This window comes from Polyodon spathula, chromosome 16 (assembly GCF_017654505.1).
Source record: "Polyodon spathula isolate WHYD16114869_AA chromosome 16, ASM1765450v1, whole genome shotgun sequence".
Lineage (NCBI taxonomy): Eukaryota > Metazoa > Chordata > Actinopteri > Acipenseriformes > Polyodontidae > Polyodon > Polyodon spathula.
In genome coordinates, this window is record NC_054549.1 from 27,181,349 (window position 1) to 27,208,661 (window position 27,313).

Below are 27,313 nucleotides of genomic sequence, written 5' to 3' on the forward strand. Positions count from 1 at the left end.
ACAAAACACACTCCAGTGATCTGGCAAAATGTTGCCCTTGAATCTAATCCATTTGAAGAGTGATGTTTTTCTATTAATGTACCCTCTGTCCTAAGGAGCCAAATACTGCTTTGACACACAATACACTTCTACAGCTGGAGCTGGTATTCCATTCTGCATTGTGAATGTGCTATCATTAAGAAACTGCTGCAGGGCTGTAAAATCCCAGAATGGAAGATATGCTGGAGGCATGGATTTTTATCTGTGCATTCTATTAAAATTGTATGTCAGTACCAGGATGCGAGTACTATGCATCTAACCTGTATATACACTCCTGATGTATAGTAAATGAGAATTATACATACTGTAGTATGTTAAAAAAAATATTTCCGCAAATTTACATTTGAATATCAACAATGAGTTCAAAACACTTAATCACAAATGTAAAACTAAGAGATTAATCAAGTAGACAAACGTTTCAGCTAGTTTAGTGTACACTGCAGGCTCTTGCCAAAAGGTTTGTGTAATTAACTTGGTTTGTTACAGTTTTAACATATTCAGTAATATTTATAGAACCAAATCCTTTAAAAAACAGGATTGTGTTGCATACTAGCTGGGTCATCAAGACTTTTGTCAAACAAGGAATGTTGTAATGTTTCACCACACAGACATAGTTTTTCTTTTTTAATTTTAAAAGCAAATGAGATTTCCTTGTTTTGGCAGTAATACAACTGGCTGGAGGTGGGAGCATGTCAGGGATGCTGCTTGTATTGTAGAGAGCTGAGTAACTCTCAGAATCAGTGAGTGGGCCTCTGCTTCCACTCTGTTCAAACCTCCCTGTCGTCATGACACTGTGTTACAACTATAGTAGGTAACAAATGGTATTGTCAAGCTCAGTTGTACAACTCAGAAAGCAAACTGAAATCCAATGGGGACTCACCTCTTTCCAATGTTTTCTAACGCTGAGTTCTGTAGATAACATTTTGTAAAAAATACCAACAGATCAGAATCACTTTTTTCTAATTCACAATAACACAATAAAGCAAGGTGTAGGTGTGATCGCCACCCTTTTCTTTGGTTAGATTTCCCCATGCTGCATTTGCTTGTCAAGCATATCAAATCAATTGACATGTAGGGCAGTAGCAAACCTCTGTAACTTGTTCAACAATTAACATTATATATATATATAATAAACACTGAAACAAGCTCTACAAAATAGTATGACTGGGACACTACAGCTTTAACTCTCCTGATTTCCAGCAGGCTGTACTATGATGACTGGCGAGTCTGCTTCACAGGGCAAATCCTCCATGTAGGCTGTAAAACAGAACATCCACTTAACCACCAGTTATCCTCTAACTCCGGCTCATCTGCCAGGGAACACATACAATGGGATCAGCCCATTAAAATCTGAACTGGCAAGGAGCAGAGAGATACAGATACGTGACTTGAGGTTCAAGTTAAATTGGCAACCATCATTTTTTAATTCAATTTCTACAACTTTCTGCAGTTTAATGCCTCAGGGCTCCTTGGTAGTGTGGTATTGTGTGTTAGGGATCACAAAATGTAATGTGGGTTCTGTATAACCATGTGATAGTTTGGGTTCAGTCAGTTTATTTTATGTATGTCTTTTTATGTTACATATTACATGTGTGTGTGTGTGTGTGTGTGTGTGTGTGTGTGTGTGTGTGTGTGTGTGTGTGTGTGTGTGTGTGTGTATATATATATATATATATATATATATATATATATATATATATATTATATAATATATATAATATATTGTAACCGGCAAAAAACTGTAGCAAAAATTCTTATTCTCCAATCAGCAGAACACATTTGAAAAGGGAAAAGCTGCAGCATACCTATGCTGTCTGTTTGCATTGGGTTTATATAGGTTGTCTGACTTTATATAAGAGGTGGTGTAAAATGACTTTACTAAACTAGGTTAAAAGAGCCCGGTGGCAGGGCAGATGCACAGTAAATATATTTTAGTTTTTGTTTTAGCTGACAAGGATAGAGTTACAATTCCTCAGTGAGGATGTAGCCAGGCTAAACTGGATATTTGATATTTGCCTGGCCACAAGTCTAAAGGAGAAGCAGGAAGACAGCTCCTCAGTTCAACCTGGGACTCCAGGGGAATAGGTGCCTGTGCTCGTTGTCCTGCTCACTGTGATAGCTATCTGCTTGGGTGGATATTGCAAACTTATCCCTCTGCTTAAATGCCAAGTATTTTCTCTATTTTCTTTATTGTGACAATTTTAAAAAGTGCCCTATGCTCTCTTAACTGCAATGCTGAGTGTTTTGCCTCTATCTCCAGTCTCTAAGTTTTGGTTGCAACAGCTTTACTTTTTCATCATTCTCAGCTGTAGGCCTGCCAGTTTTGAAGCTCATAAAATATTTTTTAAAAGAGTCTATTATACCCAAATATCAAATCCTGTACATTTACAGATGATAGTAAAGACGGATATATGGAAATTACATTTAGCTTTGTTTGCATGCTAATGCCTAAAAAATACCAATTCAATACCCAAGAGTCTAAGGCAGAGGTCTCCAACCCTGGTCCTGGATAACTACTGTGGCTGCTGGTTTTCGTTTCAACCAATCTCTCAGTTACTTAATTAAACAAATTATTAGCTTAATCAGTCAAGAATAACAGCTGTTCCAGATCTTTAACCACTATTGATGTAAAGACACCTAACAAACTTGCTGGATAGGGGCTCTCCAGGACCAGGGTTGGAGATGCCTGATCTAATGGATGCTAAAAGGACTTTTCGTGAGTTCTGACTGACACTTGACAAACTGAAGAAGGAGAGACAAGTGTTCAATTAGTCTCCACCTTGCCTTGTTAGGTGCTTGACCAGTATAACAACAGGAGATTTTTTGTCCTCCCTAACCCATGTGAATGCAAAGGATAAAGCAGCTCCTCCAAGCCAAGATTGGTTCGATTTGACCAGGATTTGAACCAGCAAGCTCCCATAATAGTGCCATGCAGTAGTGCCTTTACATGGTAAGAAACTGGTTCCAAGCTCGTGTCAGAACAGAACTCACTTTCTGACAATGTTTTGCACACCATAGCATCTGTGCAGGAAATGCAAGAGCAGATTTAACGATTATCTGTATGGAAGCACAAGACAAGGCTCCAATCCTGTTAGCTATTAGCATATTTAGTCAATCCTTGGAACAGTTCATTACAAACCATAATTCTCTATGAATTTACTTCAAATAATGTACAAAAGTATTATTTTTTAAAGCTGTAACTCAATGCTTTTTTTTTAATTGAATGGGCAAGAATAGAGTATAAGAAATTCATACAGAACTTTAACACCCAATCATAAAATCAGAGTAAAATTAAAGAAACCTCTTATTTTGAGATCTCATTCTGAACTCCATCTTAATACCAATAGAGCGCAATCTTTTTCCATGCTTTTGTATTCTGTTTGCAGTTACGTTGAGTGGCTCTGACTCTGTACTTGTCTCAGGCTGTGTAGGATGGTGACTTCCTCATTCAATTTAATCATGTCACATGATGATCTTTGAACTTGGCTGGTCCCACCTATCCACCCTCTCTATACAGTACCTGAACAAGAGGTTGACATGAATGGAATGAGAAAGTCTGTTCAGTGCTAGGCAGTTTGAATTTTCCAGACAATCTCAAAGTAAGTTCAAAGTCAGATATAGAGAGAATGATAAAAAAATTAAATATTGGCACATCAAAACCCAAAGACAACAGTGAAATGCTTTTTTTAAAAAAAGACATTTGAAGCTACTTTTTTATAGTCATAAACAAATTTAGAAATTCTGAAGTGACACGATTTTACTTTTGAGTAAAATAGACTGCTGTCCTTGAAGTTAAATAGATATTAATAAAAAAAAAAGTCCAGGTTGTTATCTTGCAGTACCTGGGCCCTTGATAGGAAAGGCGAAGTAGGGTCTGGTATTAACAGTGAAGATACAATCGCGCACACATACATTTTTAGAGGTGAAAATAGAAAACACTGCAAGGTTGCACAGTTTTAATTTTTTGCCCTAGGTTTAGGATTAACTCTATGGATACCTGAGCATAACCGAAAAACAGCAAGTAGAACAATAAATTAGAATGGGCTCTCCCGCAAATGACAGATTAATCTAATGGACATCTCTGACATGTCTCTTCTGATATATATATATATATATATATATATATATATATATATATATATATATATATATATATATATAGTATCGCTCAGTTTCAGTCACAATGGGCAAGACAGCAGATCTTACAGACTTTGATACGAACCTAACAGCAGGCACAAAACTCAATATGAAATTTCAGTGTGAAGTGTTTGAAATGGTGACTTTAAATACAAGCAAATTCAATTTAATTGCCTGTATTCATTCCATGTTTCTCTGTAACAGATGGTTGTGTTGTCCATTGTTTAAAGAAAAGGGTTTGTAACCAGGAGGTTCCCTGTTCAAATCCCAGCTCAGCCACTGACTCACTGTGTGACCCTGAGAAAGTCACTTATCCTCCTTGTGCTCTGTCTTTTGGGTGAGACATTGTTGTAAGTGACTCTGCAGCTGATGCATAGTTCAAACACCCTAGTCTTGTATCCTGTAAAGTGATTTGTGATGGTGGTCCACTATGAAAGGCGCTATATAAATATTATTATTAACATCTTCAGCACTGCGGATTCAATTAGGATGTTTAAAGCAAGTTCGAAACCAGGTAATGAAAGACTTAGAAAAACATATTAACTGAGATCAACAGAACCCAGAACCACTCAGAAATTATTTCAAACATCATAAGATAGGAAGGGAAATGTAGGAAACAAGTATTCAAAGTATTTGAGTATTTGAAGCGGTTTACTTTAGAAGACACGCTTTCTCATTCACTGATCTGTCTCAAGCTGCAGTCTTTGCAGATAAGTATCAGAACAAAAGTATTGTTGTGTATTGATTCTGGGAAAAGACTGCAAAAAAAAAAAAAAAAAAAATGCTGACCCATTGTTTTTTACCCCACACACAGTCTTTAGAGTGCAGTCTGCAGAATAAATAGATTTCCCAGAAAACTGCTGACCTGGTTGGAAATTGATGTTACAAAATAATTTTGCGGAATCAGAATAAAAAAAAGGAGACACAGAGAAGGTTGTGTAATCAATGTGAAATTGACGAGACAAAATTTTTCTGACAGATTAATGAACGTGCAAATTTATAGCTGACAAATTATTGTAAATATAACTAATTAGATACAATTTTTTTTTTACAGAAAGGTAAAATAAATGCTGTGCCAATTACCAGCAATGTCAATTTGAAACATATTAATAACATGGTACTGCGACAGGGTGAGGGGTCCTCCATTATTAGTATATATTTTGTGTCCTGGTGATGGTTTAGCAGGGATGGGGTTAAAAATCCCTTCATGAAAATTGGTCCCTGGCTCCCTCCATGACTGAAAGAGGGGTAACTGGGTCCTTGATTTGTTGACAGCTGGCCCATCAATTAATCAATTTGGCTATTTAATCCACTTGCTAGGGCGATAAATATAAAAGGCTGCAGAAAGCCTAGTGGGGGGTGGTAGGCTGTAGAACAGCTGGTATTTTAACATGTGCCAGCATGGACAGAAGAGCCACTATATGTGTTTAACGGGCAGTGGCAGGGCATGAATCGGCGACTATGCAGACCACAAGCAATTGACCACCATGCAAAAGACACAGGCTCTGCTGAATTTGTGGTGATAGAGCTTTTAACCTAATCTCACTAAAGGGGTTCCAAATCCATCACAGCAGTGTTGATAAATATACCATTTAATGAAGTTAAGACAGAGTTGTGAAGCTAGAGAGACTGTCTGTCTGTCTGTCTGTACCTGTACCAGGGGAAGCTACGCCTCCCCTTTCAAAGAGATGGACCGACACCTGTCTTGTTTAACATAAGTTAACCAGCAATAAAAGTAAGCGCTGGACTTTAATATCTGTTTGTGTGATCCTCACCTTGCCTGTCTGACCATCGGCTGTCCTGTCACAGGCACTATTATACAAACGGGTCAGACCAAGTGTGTCAGTTCATACTGCTATGACAGAGAAGGCAAAATAATATGAAAATGGTATAGTGTGGTTCTTACTGCTAATATCATTGAAGCTGCCCTAGAAGATAATTCATTAAGAAAAGCCACGCACAGCTAGCTGCCACCATTTTCAGCACACCCAGTAATTACTATTTTATGTATTGCATTCATGTATTTAGAATGTACTAGTTTGCAAAGAAGATTGATTTGACATGTTGTTTTTATTTAATTTATTGCGTACAGTAAACACAACTCTGTGTGAGATCTCAGAAATGATTTCAGAAATGAGACTAATTTAAAAGGGGAAAAAAATACACAATCCTCCAGCAAGCACTGGATTGACTGGGGCTAGGAGTTGCTGCCCGTTGTTATGATTATTCTTCCAACACTGAACGCCTTCTTATTCCTAATATAAAATGACAGAGATCAAGAGAACAGCAGGCTGTAATGACTTCAGCTCCTCTACTGTTACACAAGGGTACCACTGATCTAGTGTTACCAAGATGTTAAGCGGCTCTTCAGTTGCCTGTAACAGACATGTAATACATGCTAAATCATCCACAGTCTTAACAGTACAGACAGCGCCATCTATTGCTGAGCTATGATTCAACTGCTATGCAGATACTTTGGTTGATCTAGCCTGTATTACATGTGCCTATGGCTGGAAACGAGAACTGAAGATCATCTGAACTCAGGTCACCTAAGCACAGGCTATATCAAAAACCTAAAAAAACAAATTTCCAATAAGAATAACTTATATTGCAAGCATCGTAAATAGGTTAGGAGGCTAACATATTACATTGTATTTGAAGCTACTTGTTAGAGTTGATGGTTTATAACCATGTTTTTGACATACTCTGCACACCTTAAGTTACTGTATGCAAAGTATTCAGATCTATCCACCACCTACACACACACCAACACAGAATTAATAACAAAGCCTCTGACGAAAACTGGCAAATCGTGACTCCCAACTCTCAGTGACTTCACCTACACTTCCTCAAGACCTGTGTTTCTGATTTCCTTCCAAAAAGAATGAAACTACATTTCCTCATTAAATCACACAGTGGGGAAGCTATCTATGACTTTATCGCATTGTTCACTGGTTTTAAAGGTCTGTTGAGAAGATGGGAACATTGTAAACTGCCAGTTCATGGCAAGGTGCTGTCACATTCAATTAAACAGAGGCTCTATTTAAATAATATTGCCTGTGGGAGACATTAAAAATTAAGAGAAAGAAACAAAAAACTTGTGAGCTATCTGATACATTACTGATCTAGATGCTTCATGTAAAATACAGTTCTGTTGATAGATTAGGACGAGTAAGCAGTCGTGGTTCTTACAATAAATAAAGATGGATATTAATAAAACTCGGCACACTCTTTGAGCTTGAGAAGAACTAGGGAATGCAATTTGTTTGCAACACTGTAGCACTTTGAACCATGAGCATTCTTGGGGGTCATTAAGTATGAATAAACTAATACTAAAATTTGGGAAGTCAGCATGGCCTAGTGGTCTAAAGAAAAAAGAAAATGTTAAAAAAAAGATATCTGATACTGTAGAACTGTGTAAAATGTTGCTTCGTTGGTAGCTGATAATGTTATCAGTACACTAGTATTAATTTGCTATGTGTCTTTACACCTGAACAATTGATGACATATTGAGGGCAGTCAATTAGTAAAGAGTCCTACACTGTAAAATATAGTTGATGATAATTTATTCTCAACATGGTCTGACCGTGAATTAACTGAATTATTAAATTGCGACATAACTGTGTGTAACAAAACCATTACCATTTAAAATTATAGTTTTGTTTCCAAAGCAATAACCGATGTATCGACAAGCATGTTCCAGTATTGAATTTGGGGTCCTGACAGTATTCTGGAAGTAGCTGTAGCTTTAAATTTGCATTTGGCCCAGCAGTATGTGAGGGTGTTGAAAGTGATATGACTGCTTGGGGGGTGGGGGGTGGGGGGGATACTAGCGGTATTTACATTAAATGACACTGGGCTAACACTGCATTATTTCAATTTATAAGATTAGGCAAGGAAAATAAAGGAGACAAAAGGGAATGATTTAGTCAGCACTGGGAAATTAAGCCGAATTCCTCGTTGATTTATCTTGGCTAGCTGAAAATCATTTTCTGCATAGTTTAATGTATAATTTCCCGGCAGATGTGGCAGTGTCGCTCCCTGTTACTGGGGAAATATCAAATACTTGCCTGGCTGGCATGCATTCAAATGAATTGTATTATTTGTTTGAGGTGCTGGGTACTTATCTCTGCAAAATACTGGCTTTCTCTGTGGGAGTGGAGAAATTTTCTCCCACCTGTTCTGAACCATAATTTCCTATAGGATTGCTTCTTCTATTGCTAATAGTGAAGGTGTGTTTCTGTATTTCAATGCAACGCTGCTTGTTTATGCCCGATAGAGTACACAGGCAGGAGAAAGCCATTTCTAATATTTGCAAATAGGAGACTTCATATGTAGCTCACACTTTGGTGTAAACGACCAATTCCTGATATTACTTATTAATTAGTGAGGCAAACGCCACCTCTGATATGTGTTCTGTAATATGTAAAAGCTGCATCTCCCTGTTGCAAGTCATTTGGGCTAGACAGCAAACAAGAAGACTTTGATTGATGACACTTGGTTGAAAAGTGATTCTGTAAACAAATACTTTGTATCACGAGGAATATTCTCTTCACTGAATCATACTTTGCTTTAGATTTCCCACCATTGAAGAAATGAGGACGTTCCCATTGAGGAATGGTCATTCACAGGACCCGTTCTGAACAATGCTTATACTTTCCAGGTCATTTTATCTCGGAAATGTATCATGTCAGTCATTATGGGAAGCAATTGATTCGTTAAGGGAGTGCTGTTCTGTTACAGTGGCTATCAAAAGTATTCACCCCCCACAAGTCCAAGGGGGTGAATACTTTTGAGAGCCACTGTACATGATTAAAGGATGCATTCCTAACATAAAAACTACTTTCAAAATGATAATGTAAAAGTATATTTAAACTTACATTTTTACTTAAATAGGGATTCATCTTACAGTATAGATTCCAGGCGAGAAGGTTTGTGTTGTGTGGGATGTTGTAAGGGGGGATGGTTAGGATGAGTTTTGATAATTTAGTACCAGTAGGCTCTCTTTTCAAAACAGCTTAGCACACCTATTTTCAAAATGATTTGCAGCCCTGTATTAACAGGGTGTAGCAGTCAAAAATGGCCTCTTTCTTGTCCGTTCTCCTTTACATATAAGTTTGTCAACCTTCCTTTTTTATATCCAGAGGACTGCTTGTCAAATTGTGATTAAAGCTCAGGGGTTTATAAGATGAGTGTTTTGCCTATAAGTGTCAGCGAAAAAAGTATTATTTACTCTGGAATTTGTTTCACCTGGAATGACCATATGGTATATTTTGTAGGAATTAACTGTCTATTGTCACATTCTTCAATCAATCAATCAATCAATCTTTATTTTATATAGCACCTTTTATAGTGGAACACCATCACAAAGCTCTTTACAAGATGCAATAAATGCAAGAAAATCCATATTCTTGTGTTTTTCATTTGTGTCCAATCCTATGTAATCCCACTTTGGCCATTTTGCTCATTTTTTAATAAAAGCTCCATCTATACTGTATCTATACTGTGAATGAAGAGTCATATCTTTCCAGTAGAGGAGGAGGGAAACCACTTTCAGTTTTGTGGCAATAGCATTGGGATGGGGGTGGGGGGTGGGGGATAAAAGCATTGTGATTCCAAACACACCAAGTTTTAAATGCCATAAAACTATACAGTGTTGTATATGCCTTTCAACGTGACCTTTTAAAAACCCAAAGAAGGAATATTCAATAAGCTTCACAGACTTCATTGAAAAGGTCAGAGCATTTTTAAGACAGTGTTGTCCTTGTATCTGTACAGTGCTGAAAAATGCTGTGTTTAAAATATAGATAAGCATTCAAATTACAACTGGACAGTTGTGTGGTCTGAGATAGTACTTTCTCAAAATACGCAGAAAAATTAAATAAAATAAATACAAAAGCGAAAAGCATTAGACATGTTGCATTTTTCAACTGTGATGCATTATGAGCATCAACAATTTACTCAAAGCCTCCACTGGTGTTTTCTACTATTATAACAACCTTGACTTGCATAAAGAAGGAAAAACAGCAGTGAAATAGCTTGCATCACTTGATTTTCAAGGTGTGGTATCCGAAGCATAATCAACAAGTACAGAGAAACATCATCTGTTATATATATAGAAATCCAGGACTGGAAGACCCAAAAAGCTGTCTAACAAGGATGAGCAGTATTTGAAGATAATATCCATAAGGAATAGAAACAAGACACACATTGAATTGACAACAGAACTGGCAGAAGGCACAGGTGTCATTGTCCATCCATTATCAGTACAAAGCACCTTTGACCATTGTTCTATAGTCCAATTTCTGTGTTCTTGTGCATATTGTAGCCTTTTCTTCTTGTTCCCCTTTCTTAACAGAGGTATTCTTGCTGCAACACATTCTTTAAGTGCTGATTTCAAGAGTGACCTTCGTACTGTTGATTTGAAGGACAGCGACACCTGTGCCTTCTGCACATTGTCCCCTTATCTTGTATGATGTTTTGCCATCATTTTGAGTGGTTCCTATTGCAAGGCTGTGTTAAGGTGCTTTCATCTGAGTGCAGGAGTGGCTTTCACAGTTGCCTGTCATTGAAATCATGGATCATGATAATCTTTTTACAGTTCTGTTTGTTAGATCCTTTTAGATATATCTTTGAGGTAGTATGGTACCATTGTTGAGCAAAACCATATTGATTGTGATGTTCTTAAACTCCATGTTCTTGGTAGTGCCATATGCAGTACCAAGCATGGTTTGCCAAGAAATCATGGTTGGCTGTGTGAATGGTTTTACGAAAAATCTAATTGTGCAGCAAAAACATGGAACAATTCAGCTAACCCCTCCTCTGATCCAAACATGGCATCTGATTGGGTGTCACTGATGTTCAACGTGTCTCATTACAATCTCATGGGCTCCAAAACTGCCCTATTCATGCCTCTGTGTTTCTCAAAGGAGTACAGTCCCAGTATACTTGCTTGAAGGAAGTGTAAATACTCCATATGGGCTTTGAGTGTGAAGAGCCTGGAGTTGTGGATTTATTGTAAAAGGATTCTATATAAATGCAAGCATGGTGGTGTCGTTTGACAAATTTAATCAAAATCTGTTTTACACTAAGGAATTATAAAATATATATCTTTTTCTGTTGCCCTCATTATAAGCATTTGTTCTTGTCAGAACAAATCAAGTGTTGAGTTTTTTCAGCTGTGTAGTTTTTGTCTACATTTAATTCACATGACTGAGAAACCCACTGAGCTACAAAATGATCTGAACGCTAATTCCAGGAATGGTAGATACACACTGACAAGAGCATTTGCATTTGTCTCCCTCACATGGTCTCGGAAAAGGATTGTACATCTGCTCCCACTGAACAATCACTTCCCACTTCAGTAAGTACACTGTGTCTACATTGTTAACACAGCTCTTGCTTAAACGTGAAGCTGACAAACATCTTGTCATATTAACAATGCATTTGTAAATTCACTATGTCCTTGCTCTAGGAGTTCGTAAACTACCTAAGTGATCTCTTTGTGGTCCGGCTCAATAATTTTTTTTTTTTCCAGGATCAAAGAGGCAATTCGGAAAAGATTTTCGTTCCCATTCATTCTACAGTTCTGTCTCTTCATTAGGAGTGTGCGGATATTCAGATTTTTGAAGTAATTGCCTTTAACATGTTTTAAGCCAGAAGGTGTTATTTAAAACAGAAAGAAACTGGTTAAAAACATGTTAATTAGCGAAACATGAAATTATGTTTTTCCCGTCGTTTGCAATTTACACATAATTAAGTACCAATGGATGCTAATGCTAAGATGACATCTTCTTCTACTGTAAATTAATATACAATTAGCGAATAGCTTATCACAACCTAAGCAATTAAAGCAACTCATATTGTCTTAACTTTGTTTCATCTGTTTCATTTAAAAAAAAATAAAATGTTGTGTGATCAATCACCCAAATATGAATTCACTGAACACTTGATATCTATACCTTTAATATCGCTTAATATTGAAAACAGAATGGTAGGTCAGACAAATGTAATAGTTTCCAGACAGCATCAGAGTGACTCTGGAAACACACCGAAACTGTTGTTTTATTGCATAGAGAGACCCTGGTAAGTGTAACATAGGAAGTGAACATGAAAAATATATTCACTTGAGTCCTGGAAAAAAAATTCTGGAAAAGAAAAATGCTTTTCTCATCATTTGCAATTTGCACATTATTAAGCACCAATCAGTGCTAATAACACAACTTTTATCTGCATTGCAAATTAATATAAAATTATGCTAAGCGTCTCTGATCTTAATCTAGCAAAACTACTCTATTTTCTAATAACATTTCACTGAGTCCTGACTATTCTAAGGAATATCCAATAAACAGAACATGGATGTGAAAAATATTTTCACCTGTCAAGAAAACAAAGAAGCAATGGCAAAACTTAAACCAGACCTTATCATTTTAACACAGACTATACCCGCAATGTTAACAAAATAGTTCTGCGTATTTTCTAACAGGAACCATTAAAGATTATGAAAATGTAATTGGAAAAATGTCATCTCAGTCAACTAGAAATAGAAATGGTTTCTAAATAAATTCAAATGTTCACATCTGACAAACAAATAGGTAGAATCTCTTACCTACAGTAATAGCTAATTACTATCTTCCTTAATTAATTAGTACCTCATCTAATTAACATATGCCATGTTTAATTAGAAATCTGTTACATTGCTTTGCATACTGTGACTTGATCTTTGAAATCTGTTGGAGAGAAGGAGAGCTTACTCTCCTAAGAGTTATACATCACACGGGAGGACAAGATCTTATTTTATTTCTTATAGACATTTTTGACTAAGCTGATCTAAGCCATGCTTTTCCCCTTACCTTGAAAGATGTTGCAGTGCATGATCTGTGTGATGTGAATGGCAAGTCTCTCTGTTGTTCCCTTTCATTGGAGATTCCAAAGACTGGTTTCCAGTGATAGCACGACACCAAACAGTTTGGACAAACACACTACAAAGGGTTTATGGGTTAAAGTCCTGGGAAAGTTCCCATTGTACCTGTCATTAGCATCTGATTTACAAATTCAGGAAATCCAGGAATAGATGAAAAAGCAGACAACCTGTATTTTTTAAAAATCAAATGTGTTGTGAACCTTGGTTTCCCTATACAACATGCACTGTTTTAAAGATTGAATATCTATCACAGATACATGCCTGACTGTCTAGAATAATATTTAATCCTGGTATTCCAGACTTGGATTCTGTTACAGTATTATTATTTATTTTGAAAACGTAATTTTGAACGAAGTGGACAGCAAAGACGTAGTTTCAATGAATGGTGATCGTGCATTATTTAGTTAGTGCGGATAGGACATTAGTTCCATTCTATCGCAGCCAGCTAGTCATCCTGACAATCACAAATATGTCAGTCATTGGTTTAAAAGTGCCAGCAATTGTACAAGCTAAATGATTCCATCATTGCTTACTTACAATAAAAACATGAGTCTGTTATATTTTATCCAGAATTATTATTATTATTATTATTATTATTATTATTATTATTATTATTATTATTATTATTATTATTTCCCAGTCATGAGACTTCAGCCAAGGCAAGGCAAATACACATTTTTTCAGAGAAAAATAAACTTTATAAAATTAGCAAGAAACAAAATCATTTCGTAAAGCGCTTCAGAACAGAACCTGTGTATTCTACTGCTAACTGCAGTATGGTCTTTCCCTAGCACCTTGTTACTGCGAGCTCCTGTGCTGTTTAAAGCAGTTCTGACCCTACAGCTTCCCTCGCCCCTCCGGTACAAATAATACAAAGAGAAAGTAAGAAAGTATGCCGGGCTGACGCGCTGCTTCGTATGCACTGACGTCTGCAGATAAGGTTTTTACATTATAAATAAAAATATATATATATATATATATATATATATATATATATATATATATATATATATATATATATATATATATATATATATATATATATATATAATACGTCAGTAAACTGCAGGTTTGCACAAGCTACTAATGTCGTTTTTGCATTTCTACTTGTTTGCATCCCTATATTTCCACACAGGGTGAAAGTCGAAAACAAACAAACCATTTTAAAGGCATATTTAGTTCTTAAACGTGTTTGACAAAGTGGAAACGTCCCCACAACCTTGTTTTTTTCAGGAGTTACTATCTTTGTAGGAACATTTTCTCAAGTTGTGTTTGCACATTTATAGTGATAACTGCCGGCCCCCGCGCCAGTCCCCGCCGTAGCCCCCGCCACACACACACACACACACACACACACACACACACACACACACACACACACACTCGCCCTGGTGAAAAGCCATCATTCCTGCTTAGGACACATGGACAGAACGATTTTGCATAATCCTGCCTATATATACGCGTGTGCAGGGCATGCATTGAATCCATACTCATATTATTATAATGTGAATAGGTCTTGGTTTATGTCGTATTGTTAAAATGATACGTATATATTTGCATTCCCACAACTGTCTGGACTGGATTAGAAAGGACACTTTGTCTTGATGATTTGAGGGATTCCAAAGCCTCTTCTATCCAGGGGAATACCGCTGCTTACTTATTACGTAAGAGATCTGCACCCTTTACAAATACCCTGTCAAAATTGATTTAAAAAAAAAAAAAAAAAAAAAAAAAAAAAAATGATTACAGCTTTATTGCATATAAGCAATATCTTTAACAAAAAACGTGTCACTGCAAGTAAAAGTTGGATTCAGCTTTTTCTATATAAAACACACACATAAATGGACAACATGTATTTTGAGCGTTCTGGCTGAGATTCTAATCGCTAGAATAATCGTTTTCCAATGACTGGGCGTCTTCTGTTATTGATTTTTAAGTACATGTCTGTCAATTTTGCAGGTCTGCTAAAGAATAAACAAGGAAAAGAAACCACCGCACACTTTAGTGCACCCGATTTGTATTTTCTACAGTGTACCAGGGATGCTGAAAGACTAAGGCACTCAAGGCAACGTTTTCAATTGCGAGCAACGATCGAGGCAACGTAGACTCTCAATTCACACTGCCTAGATGCATTTGCCTCACTTAAAACCACATTAATACAATTCTGTAGAATGTGTTAGCCCAAGTCCCTCAAGACCCCCTGACCTGTCCAGCATTCATTTTTCAACACTGATGAATACCTACCCTACAAACCAATTCTTACTGTACTTTACTATCATACTTTTATTTTTAGAACAAAGTGCATACGCTCACCGTATACAATCACCGCACATCTGTACTGCACGCTCTAGAGAATCAACTCTACCAATATTAATAAATCAAATAAACAAAAACAAATCCTATACCTGTATTGGCATCACCCTAGGTTTCCCCCCACGTACACACACACACACACACACACACACACACACATATATATATATATATATACACACACACACACACACACACACACACACACACACACACACACACACACACACACACACACACACACACACACACACACACACACACGGCTTTTTATACTAGTTTATTTCGCTGTACTCTTAAAGCGGTTTTATTAAACAAAGACCGCACAGCTTTGGAACCATAGGCACCCCCTACCACTAGCAAAAAAAAAAAAAAATCATGGAGGGATACCCCTAATTAACATTATTCGACAACAGCAGTTGAGCAGCAGGACAACCACCATAGGGGGAAAAAAGAGGGATTCATAAGATATGGTTGCCTTACCACAGAGAAGCTGCATCCACGCACAGGTCTTGTAGACAGTCGCCGTGTTGCAGAAGAAGAAGAGAGCAAAGCAGGCGATGCAACCCAGGATCAGCACCATGGACAGCAGCACGAAGAAGGAGGCTGCCTTGAACGCGCTCGATGGAATGGAACTGAAATCGGTGAAGGTACCCCGGCAGGTGAGCTCCCGGTTCGACATGCCGTTTCCCACACAGTAGTGAAACAAGCCGAAATAGCCGGCGTGGGGGGTGTTGACACTGTCCCCAATCCAGTAAGGCTGGATAAACACCACCACATTTATAATGGCAAAGCATATGGTAAAGATTGCCCATAACACTCCAATCGCTCTGGAGTTTCGCATGTAGTTGTCATGGTAAAGCTTGGAGGCTTCCTGTGAAGGCATCATTTTGCTTTCTCTTTTACCTTCTTCTTGTATCGCTGAGCCAGTTGTAGAAGCAGCAGTCTACTATAATATTTTAAGGAAATAAAGCCCTAGGTTTTGATTTGCACACACATAGGACAAATAATTTCAGATCCGAGGTCTAGAGATGAATCGATAATACAATCCCGCATACTACCAATGCAAAATAACATACCTAAAGCAAGCTCCAAGCACAAGAAATCCCAACTTGAAAACCGATTTCTCAGCATCGAGTATTTATATAATTAAGAAAATTATACCTCCCAACAGAATGAATGCCAGGGAGCAAATATCGGGTGAGGTTTCACCGGGAATGGGAAATAAAATATTCTGGTAGCAAACAAGGTTTGAGACAAAAACAGAAACATCCGTGGATAGCAGATCAAAGAACTCCCTCTGATCTGGAGACTTTGCGTTCTACAGTGAATGCAGATGTGGACGCTCTCGAGCTGCTGCTGCTGCTTGCGGACGGGACTCCATGATTGTTGCTGCTGCTTCTCTGTCTCAGCTCTGCGCGCTCGTGTGGATGTTGAGAGCTGCTGACTGCGCGTTCACAGTTGTCGCAAATCGTTTCCCCAGCGTTACTTGTGGGTTTATTTAAATGGTTGTACACAACTTTCAGAAACTGTGAGGTGCACTACATATCATATTAATAATAATATAGAACATTTATATTGTAAGTGAAAGGGTTATTTATTAAATGTTTGAGATTATAGAAAAGTAAAAAGTGAATTGAAACTTGTGAAAAAGATAAATGAACACATCTACTGGTCTCATTGTTGTTCCTCTGTATTGTGTGTAGGTTCTATATAGAACCATTAGTATATATTGATCAATAGAGGGTTTGGAACCATTTGATCCAAAACAAAAAACCCTATAGGGGTTCCAACTTTGATTTATGTTACGAGGCACAGCTTTGTGGAAACCTTGGGTTTCATATTAAATCAGTTTTAAGGAACTCACTGATGCTCATTCTGTAAGAATAGTTAGAAACGTGTTTTGAATAAATATTTCAAAGATATTTTAATATATATATATATATTTGCTTTACACTGCAATATGTTCTCAAACAATTACAAATTAACAATAAGATGCATAATTACATAAGTCTTAATAATTTGATTTTACAGAGACGCCAGTTCGAGCATCTGTACTCCCAGGTTCTGCATTTGGTTTTATTTGCGAGCAGCATCAAGCATCCCGCCTGTATTTTTGTTTAAAGACACGTTCGGCTTTAGAAGAACTCCCAGCTACTGCAGCTAGCGCCTGCAATAAGGGGATGCCTGCTTCTAGGAGCCAAGCTGCGTGTGAGGTGGGGGAAAGGCTGTTGCGACTTTCCTTTGAAAATAATGACTTTAGACAAGCCAAACGCATTTCTTAAGTTCTCAAGCAAAAAAAAAAAAAAAAAATGTAAAGGAGTCACGAGCACACACACTGCTATAGACAGACTCTGAATTAAAACAAAACAAAACAAAACAAAAACACTAGAACAGGGATGTTTGACGGGATTGGTTGTGATTGAATGCTATTTTTTTCCTATAACTTTTTTGTACTTGAGTAAAGAGACTTCTTTTAAATCTGTTGTAATTTTAAATAATGTAAAGCAGGACACATCTGTGCACAGATTTATCCCTCAGTACTTTATTAAACTACCTTTGGGAAATTTACAGGAAGGGGCATTAACTGTTATGTCTATAACATATTAAAATTATACATACGCAAGAAAGCATAACAGTAGTAACAATATTAAATGCTACGTATACCCAAAACAATGAAAATAATCCCAGTGTTTTTGGGGGCATATTTCATTTTTTAGGTTAATGGCCAGAAAACGTGAAAACCCACCTATAAAACCACACAAAGGCACACATTGTCAAACAATATTATTACAAAGTACACGCTTGGTATTTTTTTTATTTATTTTTGCACAGAGACGATGCACCTTCTGGTCTTTACTGCTTAAAAATCTATCAATTACTCAATGGCAACAATAATGAAGTTAGGATTATTAAAATGTAATCATTGTCATATATTGGTATATATTTAGTAATGACTAATATTTGTTTTAATATCTTCTAATTATCCTATAAAACAGAGGTTTTGGGGAAAATTATCTCAGGGGGTCCCTGGAAAAGTACACAATTTTAACTTCTATTCATTCACACACACGCCCAAACAATAATTTGCTGTACAGCACTGTAGGGAAACAACACCTCAACAAGCAGCCTGAAGCAAGAATAATCAGGTACCATTTAAATCGTTCCAAAACCAAGGTCTAGCAAGTGATTAGTTTACTGCAGAATAATAAAATACTAATCTTTGTAATAGCCTTTTATGTGCTGGCTTCCCCCATGATGAAATGAAAGGGATTTGAAAGTGAAACAACTCTATATCACAGTTGTTTGAAATTGCTGTATAGCAGATTAATTAATCCATCATTGCTAAAATCCAACACGTGTATTCAATACAATGGAATTTTGCACAACAGTACATTTGATTGCACTTTTAAAACAATACAAAAGTATTAGTAACAATAGCTAAAGGACCAGTACTTGGCTAACAGTTACATACCCTGTGACTGAAAGCTAGTGTTATTGCTTTTAAAGTAAATTAATTATAGCAGTTTCTATGTAAAAAGGGAGACTCTTTATTCATTATTAACAATGTAATGGTTCTGCGTGCACATTACAAATCATGCAGTACCTGTCAGACCTTTTCTAAAAAGCAATGCATTCTTATATCTACACTACTGTGTCAGAATTGAATATAATTAAATATTATTAATCACTCTTAGGCACTTGGCACAGTCTCAGTTTATACAACAAGGTATGTGGCAAGCTTCCAAAAGATAATACAAGTAACAAAGAAGCAAAACACAACGGTGAGTGGTGAAAAAAAATGACACACTTTGAATAATTTACAAGCAATTATATACCAAACCCCCTGCTTTCAAAACGTTTAACACTTCATAGGAACAGAGGGATAAGTAAGTCTGATTAATATAGGTAACTGTGTGGTATTGACTTGTTGTCCTGTTGCTGGATATTATTTTGTGGTTTGTATTCTTATTTATGACTAGCCCAACTAAAGAGCTATTAAACCACACCTTTATTGGGGAATGACCATATTTTCAAAGACATTTGAGACTTCATTGTCAGCATGAACAGACCTCTTGGTTCATCTCACATTTACTATGTTGGATCTTCCACAAGGCTTTGCATTACATTACTTGCATAGATGTTTCAATATACCCTTCCTGCAGTTGAAGAGAGTGGCATTCCTACGGCAGCTGGAGATCAAATCAGCTGAATATCGACGCCACCGTGGATCAAGAGACTGAAGACTTCTGCTTTTTTTTGAGATGGAACAACAATGTGCACAAGTGAGAAATAAAAAACTACAGTGAGATTAAGAGACCTCCAAGTACTTAGGCATTTGTTACTAATTTAGTAAAGTCAATAGGTATTTTTCTCCTTTCAAAAAAAGGAGTTAATTAAACATTTTGTTGATATCTTGGTACTCCCCTTGCTTTGTCAGTTTTTGTACATGCATGCATGGCCAGGTTGCTTCTCTAAGTGCAAAGTCCAGATGGGGTCACACTAGGTGCTGGAAAGAAGTATATATATATATATATATATATATATATAATATATATATATATTATAGATATATATATATATATATATATATATATGCGTGATGGCAGCATAAATTAGTGAAAATAAAGCGGTCTGCTAATTTAGGAAATTTGTATTAAGCTTTGGATATTGTCCATTTAAAGGATTTAGTCCAAAGCAAAGTAATTACCACAATTACAAGGTTTGAAAATAAATAGTGAATGTATAAAACACACACATTTCCTATATTATTTAATTTTCTTCAGGAAAATCTGAAAGGCAGTTAGCCTAGTAAACTCTTATTCCGAGAGTGGAGGGCTGTTGATGTAATTGTAGTTTAGTTGTATGTTTTTTAATTGGGTTTTGGAGTTCTATTCTAACAGATTTTTCCTGTCTGCTCCCCACAGGTCTGAAAGCTGCCTTTCCTCCTCTCCATTAATTACACAGGCTCTGGGTCAGTTTGCTTATTCAGCTGCAAGACTTCCTTAAACCCCCAGGGTGATGCTGTCTGAAAAACAGAGACATGTGGCTCCATTCAAAATCCTTTAATCATGAAGTCTACTTTGGTCAATTAAATAAAGTTTGGCATTAACACTTCTAGGTTGAAGAATCAAGCCACCAACACAAAAACACCAGGATGACTCAAGAAAAAGAATTCCAGGGTCTTTCTGTTGTACCTGCTCTTAACTTAGGACCTGGACATTGCTGTTGGAGAACATCTGTTGAATGTAAAGTTAGGTATACTGTAGTTATGCCATTGTAACTGTCATTGTATTTTAGGGTTGCCAACTGTCCAATTTTAGACCAGACAGTCAGGTTTTTTAAACTTGTCCGGTTTTGTAGCACACTGAAAACTGGACATGTATTGCCCATTAACACTCAGTGCCAACGTCCCTGAAAGGCGACCACCGGCTCTTTGCCAGTGGTGCAAATTTGTGACAGACTGCTGTGCCTTTATTTATCAATTGCTGTTGCTAAAACAACAAAAGAACTGGACTAAATGACGTCACCATGATGAGCTGCACAATTTCAGCTTTTGATAGGTACACAATTTAATATATGTGGCTGTTCAATTATTTTCAGCAAATTTTTGTAAAGATAGATGTTGGTAGGAGCCAAACAGAGAAGTTGGCAGTGAATGCATAGTAATAGGGATGCCAACTGACCGGTTTTGGACAGTGCATCCGGTTTTAAGGGAATTTGTGCCTTGTCGGAGGGGGGGTGGGGGGGAGTCTTATGATCTAATTTAAAGCCTTAGTATATTAGAAGCCGTTGAGCTCACGGAGGTTAATTGTCCAAGTGGGTGAATCAGCATTCCTGTCAATCCACTGATAAGTAGGATCCTGCACCCAATAACCCTCCCCGCACCCACTTCATAGATTTAATTTCTCTTACGGTACCAATGTGTAAATGTGGTATTAAGAGAATGTCACCACAAAAACAGAAAGCAAGTGGCTTATAAGCACATAGTGGCAATCTACTCCAATGTAGGTTCTTTCAGAATTCAAAGACGGACATCCTTCAAGTACCAAGCATGTTACATTGGATTTATATCAGTCAATTGACTTGACCAAATTAACGCTTGAGGCTCGTCCGCTTTCTACTGGGTAACTGTATGCTGGTGCACTATCATCCATAAACATAGTGTTCTGCCTGGCAAGTGCTGGGATTAAAGTAAGGAGCCCTGTAGTCAACACCTAGATGTATTGGATGGCTGTGATAGTTCAGTTACAGGAAATAAAACTTGGAAGACTAGTAAAGTCTCAATGAACATGGCTTGCCAACTCATTCCATACCCTCCACTCTCTGTGTAAACAAATGTCTCTTACCCTCTTAAAAATGAAAAGCTGACAAGTTGGCACAACAAATCTTAAGGTTTATCCCCTGGCTTAGCCAGCATAGAGGGCTTTTTTTTTTGTCTGTGTTGTCATTTTGACGGCATGTTAAGTCAGTTTGAAAGATACATTCTATAGCTGGAAGCATTTGCTTTATTTATTTATGAAATGATTTGCATTTTAAATCATAAGCAGGGAATGAAAATAAAGATGCAATAGAAATCACATACAAAGAACAAGATTGAAAAGTATTTTTATGAACAAAAAACTAAGTCTTACATTGTTTTGTGTGCACCTCTGATATCACTGTAGGCCCACCAATCAAATCAGATCTTACTCCTACATTATATAGTATAGGGTTTGTATTCACAGCGTTCAGTTCCACACTGTCTCCCATTGGCTGAAATGTACAGTGCTCGATGAAGAATTGCTTCCCCCGGGGCTTCAACCCCCATAATAAACATTTGAATAAATCAACATGCAACATGACATTGCATCCCATCAATGCTTTATTGAGGTATTGCACGTCAAAGGAAAGAGTTAGAAAGACACTATTATATCAAACTGTGAAGCATTTGCTAAGGATTTTAAAACAAGGCAAAGACATATTTTAAGAGATACATGTATACAGTAAGTCCATATGTTTAAATTCACTCCCCTCTTTTTTAAAATGCCCAGTTCAGATTTCGTCATACCAATTAAACCCACTTGCCCATCAGGCGGACTGAAGATCAATGGCTAATCTCAGTTTCCACTGTCAAGCCATTCACCTCCTTTCACCCTCTGAACATAAGCAGTGATGTCGCCAAGCTACAGAACCCTGGAAGTAAACACCCAGCCTGAGATATCTACTCCTGGACTTGGGTCTGACCAGTATGGGTCACTGAAACAGGAGCATAGGAGCCCATTATGGTGTTCTATGTGGGCCCCCAGCCGACTCAGACTGAGATTTAAACCAGAGTGTTTCAATGGCATCAAGAGTGACTCCTGCTATGTTATAACTATGGGTGGAGCAACAGAGAACTGATCTTTTTATGGGAAAACTGGAGTATTACCACCACTATTCTGACACTTTGCTGTTTTTGTACATGTGAAATGGTTTTGATTAGATATAGTTAGCTAGAAATTACTCAGAACTTAACCTGCTGTTTCCAGCTGTTACTATCTCATTTCGCAACATTAAACAATTAAAAAAAAGTTTTTTTTTTCCCCTTAGAAATGTTTAAAGAAAAAACTAAACTAATGGGCATTTTTGCTTAGAGAGATGTATAGCATAGCTTTTGATTTCAGTCATTTTAATGTTCAGTTAATTGCATACATTATGAGCAGTCAGACTGGGTGCTTGGGGTTCTCATATTAAATACCTGAAATATGTGGCAGGTGCAGGAGTGAGTGTGTGTGTGTGTGTGTGTGTGTGTGTGTGTGTGTGTGTGTGTGTGTGTGTGCTGTATTCTTTTATACTGCTGAGTTACAGTGTATTCAGGTGGTAATGCAGTGACCCTTTCAGTAAAAGCCAAGTGATGGATTCCCCTCTCTCTCAGGCAAGATGAAACCTGAACTCGAATTAGCAAGGGCTTCCAGGAATTGATTTTACACAGATGGCAGGTTCTCTCTTTTACTGATGGGGTTAATTATGATTGCTGGAAAGAAGCTCAGCTCTTTCCACTGCACAACAATCAAGGTGGAATAGAATTAGAAATGGAATAAACCACAGCAGATACAGAGAGATCCAAAATAATGGATACATTTTTTATGTAATATTCTCAATTGTAGTCTAATTTTTTTGCAGACCTGTCTGCCAGATAAGTCATAAACACTATACGAAAAGACTTTACATGATAGAACTGATCTTGGCCTGACACATGATGATTTGCGCAAAGCAATGTAACGACACCAGACACTGTTGTCAGCTTTGGTCTGCCTGGATACTTTAAATGGAAAGCTTCTGACAAGCATTTTGAAACGCATGTTGTTCAACATTGTATGTGTTCCAGTTCTCCGTGACAGTCCACTTCTGCATCTGAAACGAAATAATAATATTTTATTATCCCCTGCAGGAGATATAGTGGAGGTGGGCGTATGCCATTTATTTGTAAAACAGCTTATTACATTGTGATGATACTTGGTAATAACTTTATTTAGCATATGTTATCTGGAGTATGAGATTGTGGGAACATATTGAGGTCTGTCTGTACATCTGTCTGTTTTTATGACCCACCTTTTACATGCATCTGGAGAAGACAAGACGTTATTCCCCATGCTGATAATCAGTCATTTTCATTTACCCTGATAGTAACACCTTGTTTGATTACCTAATGACATAGGTCATAAATACCATTTAATAATTTTGATTAAACTATTCACTAACATTTCTTTTTGTATAGTAGTCTTTAGATATTGTTCATTTACATCATGGTCATCACATTCTGAGAAATCTAATTTTGAATTTAGAGATGTATACACCCAGGAATGCAAACTATAGGTTACCTACCATAACCCTGGTTCCCTGAAAGAGAAGACGACCACTACCAGATAGGTATGGGATATTTCCCTTCCAGTGATGATGCACTGTCACTCACAGAAAGATAATCCTCTTTTTCCATTGGACCTGTGAGGGTGACTGAAGCGACCTCATGGGTGGTGTTCGTCTTCTCTTTCAGGGAACCAGGGTTACGGTAGGTAACCTAACATCCCCTTTCAATTCGAAGATGATCACCACCAGATAGGTATGGGATAACCTATACCAAAGCCATTGCGAAGGAGAAGGAATGACAGCAACTGAGGGACGCACAACACTGTCTAACCCAGTGGTTAGCAGTGTGAACTTACTCCCTCAAGGACCCTTGTGCCTACAGAAGGCAATGCAGGGTCTACCACATTGATACTGTAGAATCTGATGAAAGTATGCGGCGAAACCTCATCTAGCTGCAGTACAAATATCAGACATCGAGGCGCCCTTGAAAAGGGCCGAAGATGTAGCCAACCCTCTAGTGGAGTGTGCGGCTACCCTAGTGACAGGGTGACAGTTGTATTCCCTCGGTAGGCGGGACCGAGTGCGTCATCACTGGAAGGGGCCTTTCAGCAGCTCTGGTATAGAGAGCTCAGTGATACCTACCCGAAGGGCAGGAATATCCCATACCTATCTGGTGGTGGTCATCTTCGAATTGAAAGGGAACGCTATCTCTCTGCCCTCTTCGCAACTATTCAATGGTGTACAGCCCAGTAGGTGGCGCCAAAGAACGAGTAACATAAAGTAACATATTACTAAAACATAATTAGTCATTCTGCATGTAGTAATATTTTGCATAACGTTACACTTGTGAATCAGATGGCTTTCGATAACATTAATGTGTTTTTGAAGATGAGATTCTTATATTTAGTAAGCAAAGGGTTTAAATGGGGGTACACAGCAAATTCACTGAATGCATTTTGTGCAGGTGAGAGCAAGGCTGACTGTTCATTTCTCTTCTTCAGTTCACGCTCGCATGGCAGTGATATTTCAGAAATAATAATAAAAAAAAAAAAAAAACCTAATTGGTCAGTTCAAACTCTCCTGTGGTTGTGTGAAAGCAGGCAGGTTAGATATGCTTTTTCAAAAGGCAATGTTGTTGACCTCCAACTTGCTTTGATGCTACAAAGCAGAATGTTCTCGTCAGAATAAGGGTTAGAGGGAAGCCGGTAGAGATGGTCAAAAGAAATCTAGGTCAGTTTTCATTAAAATGGAAGAAATTAAATCAGTGGCCATTCGATACAACACTTATCACAGCCAGCTACTGGAGAGATCTGTAGAAGTGTAGGGAAAGCACAGGACTAGCCCTAACCCGAGGCACCGGTCTGTATGTCTATCTGTATGTGTGTCTCTAGAACCACTTATCATGGTGTGATGAAACTTGTCAAGAACATTCTTTAGTGGTAGACATTGAGTCAGAATCAGTAGGTGGTTTTCCATCTATCTCTATGAATTTATTGTCACAGAATACAGGTATATGCAGAGAACAGCTTAACCTTATGTGATATTCTTCAGCATGTTTCTGAGTATCAGAATCTAAGTGTCAGGGGATATATTGAGACATGTCCATCCACCTGTAAGTTTGTGTGTATTTTTAATAATAATAATAATAATAATAATAATAATAATAATAATAATAATAATAATAATGTATTTTAGAAGTGTTTTAATGCCATCTAGTGGTTTAATGAAATATCACATTCCCTTCCTAATAACACTATGTAACACCATTTTTGTTCCTGGGTAGTAAGTGTTATTTCCTAATTAACATGTAACATGTATTTATACTAAAGTAATACAAAGATGACTACAAAAGTGAGTAGTTTTTTGAGATTTGCAATTATACTGTATTTACAGTATAATTGTAAATCTCAAAAAACTACTTACTTCTAAATCTGTTGTAGTCATCTTTGTATTACTTTAGTATAAATACATGTTAATTTGGATTCATATGTTGTTTTTTTCTGACTTTATGTGAATGAAAAGACACACATTTGCCCATTTTCCCATTGGAAATAGTGATATTTTGAAATATCACTGTCCTGGTCACAAAAGCAAAGTTTGTGGGGAATAATAGCCATGTTCTATACTTTTGAGGCATAAGCAATTAGGAAATAACACTTACTACCCAGGAACAATTTTTTTTTTTTTTTTTGTTACACAGTGTAATCTTAGTTTTAGTCAGAATTGACAAGTCAGCAGATCTGTCAGATTTTGATTGGGAGCTAATAATATATGCTCAGTTGGCAGGTGCTTCCAAATCCAAACAATCTACACATTACTAGGTTCCATAAAGGGTTGGTGTCATAAGGATCTTTTTTTTGCCACTCAGGTGAGCACATTGAATCAATGCAGTCTCTTCATAGTGTTGACGTAGTTGTTTCTACCTGAAGCAATTCAAATGAAAACTATGTACTTGTATTTATATACTGTATTTAATTTGATTAATTTGGTCCAGAGTGTTTGAAATAGGATCACTTTTAAGTCCCATTTTAACATTCAAATCTGTTCATTTGACAGCACTTACCATAATCTGAAATAACAGATCAATGAGGATTAGGAAATCTACATCTAAAGAAGATCACAGCTCCAGCTTCGATCTTAATGGAAATTAGTGCCTTAATATGTATAGTTCATAGTAATATAAAACCATAATAATACACTACTAATTAGTGTATGATTGTATGATTCATATAAGACCTAATCAACATTGAAGTCAACTCCACTTAATCATCTTGTCTGTTGGCTCCCAGGGGCTTCAGGCTGTGATGACAGTAATGGTTTCTCCCAGAGAATCTGACAAGCATCTGTTCTTCCTAGGATATAAACTTGTTTGCGTATGCCAGACTGCTCCTATTATAGCCGCCATGTGTCACGCACACAGCTGCTTGAAGCTATAAGTGCAGGTTCCAGTGCTTGACACATTCCTGCAATATTCATGGGGCAACAAATGAGAAACCCTTGCCACAGTCCACAGGGTGTAGGTATACTGCGAGCAGCCAGCATGACACTGATCTGCCAGGTGTTTATATTGTT

At 37.2% G+C, this 27,313-nt stretch overlaps 1 protein-coding gene and 1 long non-coding RNA gene across 3 annotated transcripts in view; one reads left to right on the forward strand and one right to left on the reverse strand.

The window, feature by feature from the left end:
- LOC121328491 (LHFPL tetraspan subfamily member 4 protein-like) overlaps positions 1 to 16,801 on the reverse strand; it is a 76,972-nt gene extending 60,171 nt beyond the window's left edge. For both annotated transcript variants that reach the window (XM_041273176.1, XM_041273175.1), the window contains exon 1: positions 15,896 to 16,801. In XM_041273176.1, coding sequence (XP_041129110.1) covers positions 15,896 to 16,301 — 406 coding nt within the window. In that variant the 5' untranslated portion in view covers positions 16,302 to 16,801. The remainder of the gene's footprint in view (positions 1 to 15,895) is intronic.
- Positions 15,996 to 21,107, forward strand: LOC121328492. The gene is made up of 3 exons (XR_005951692.1): positions 15,996 to 16,074; positions 19,579 to 19,698; positions 20,341 to 21,107. It is a non-coding gene; the product is annotated as an uncharacterized LOC121328492 (long non-coding RNA).
- Positions 21,108 to 27,313: the final 6,206 nt, after the last annotated feature.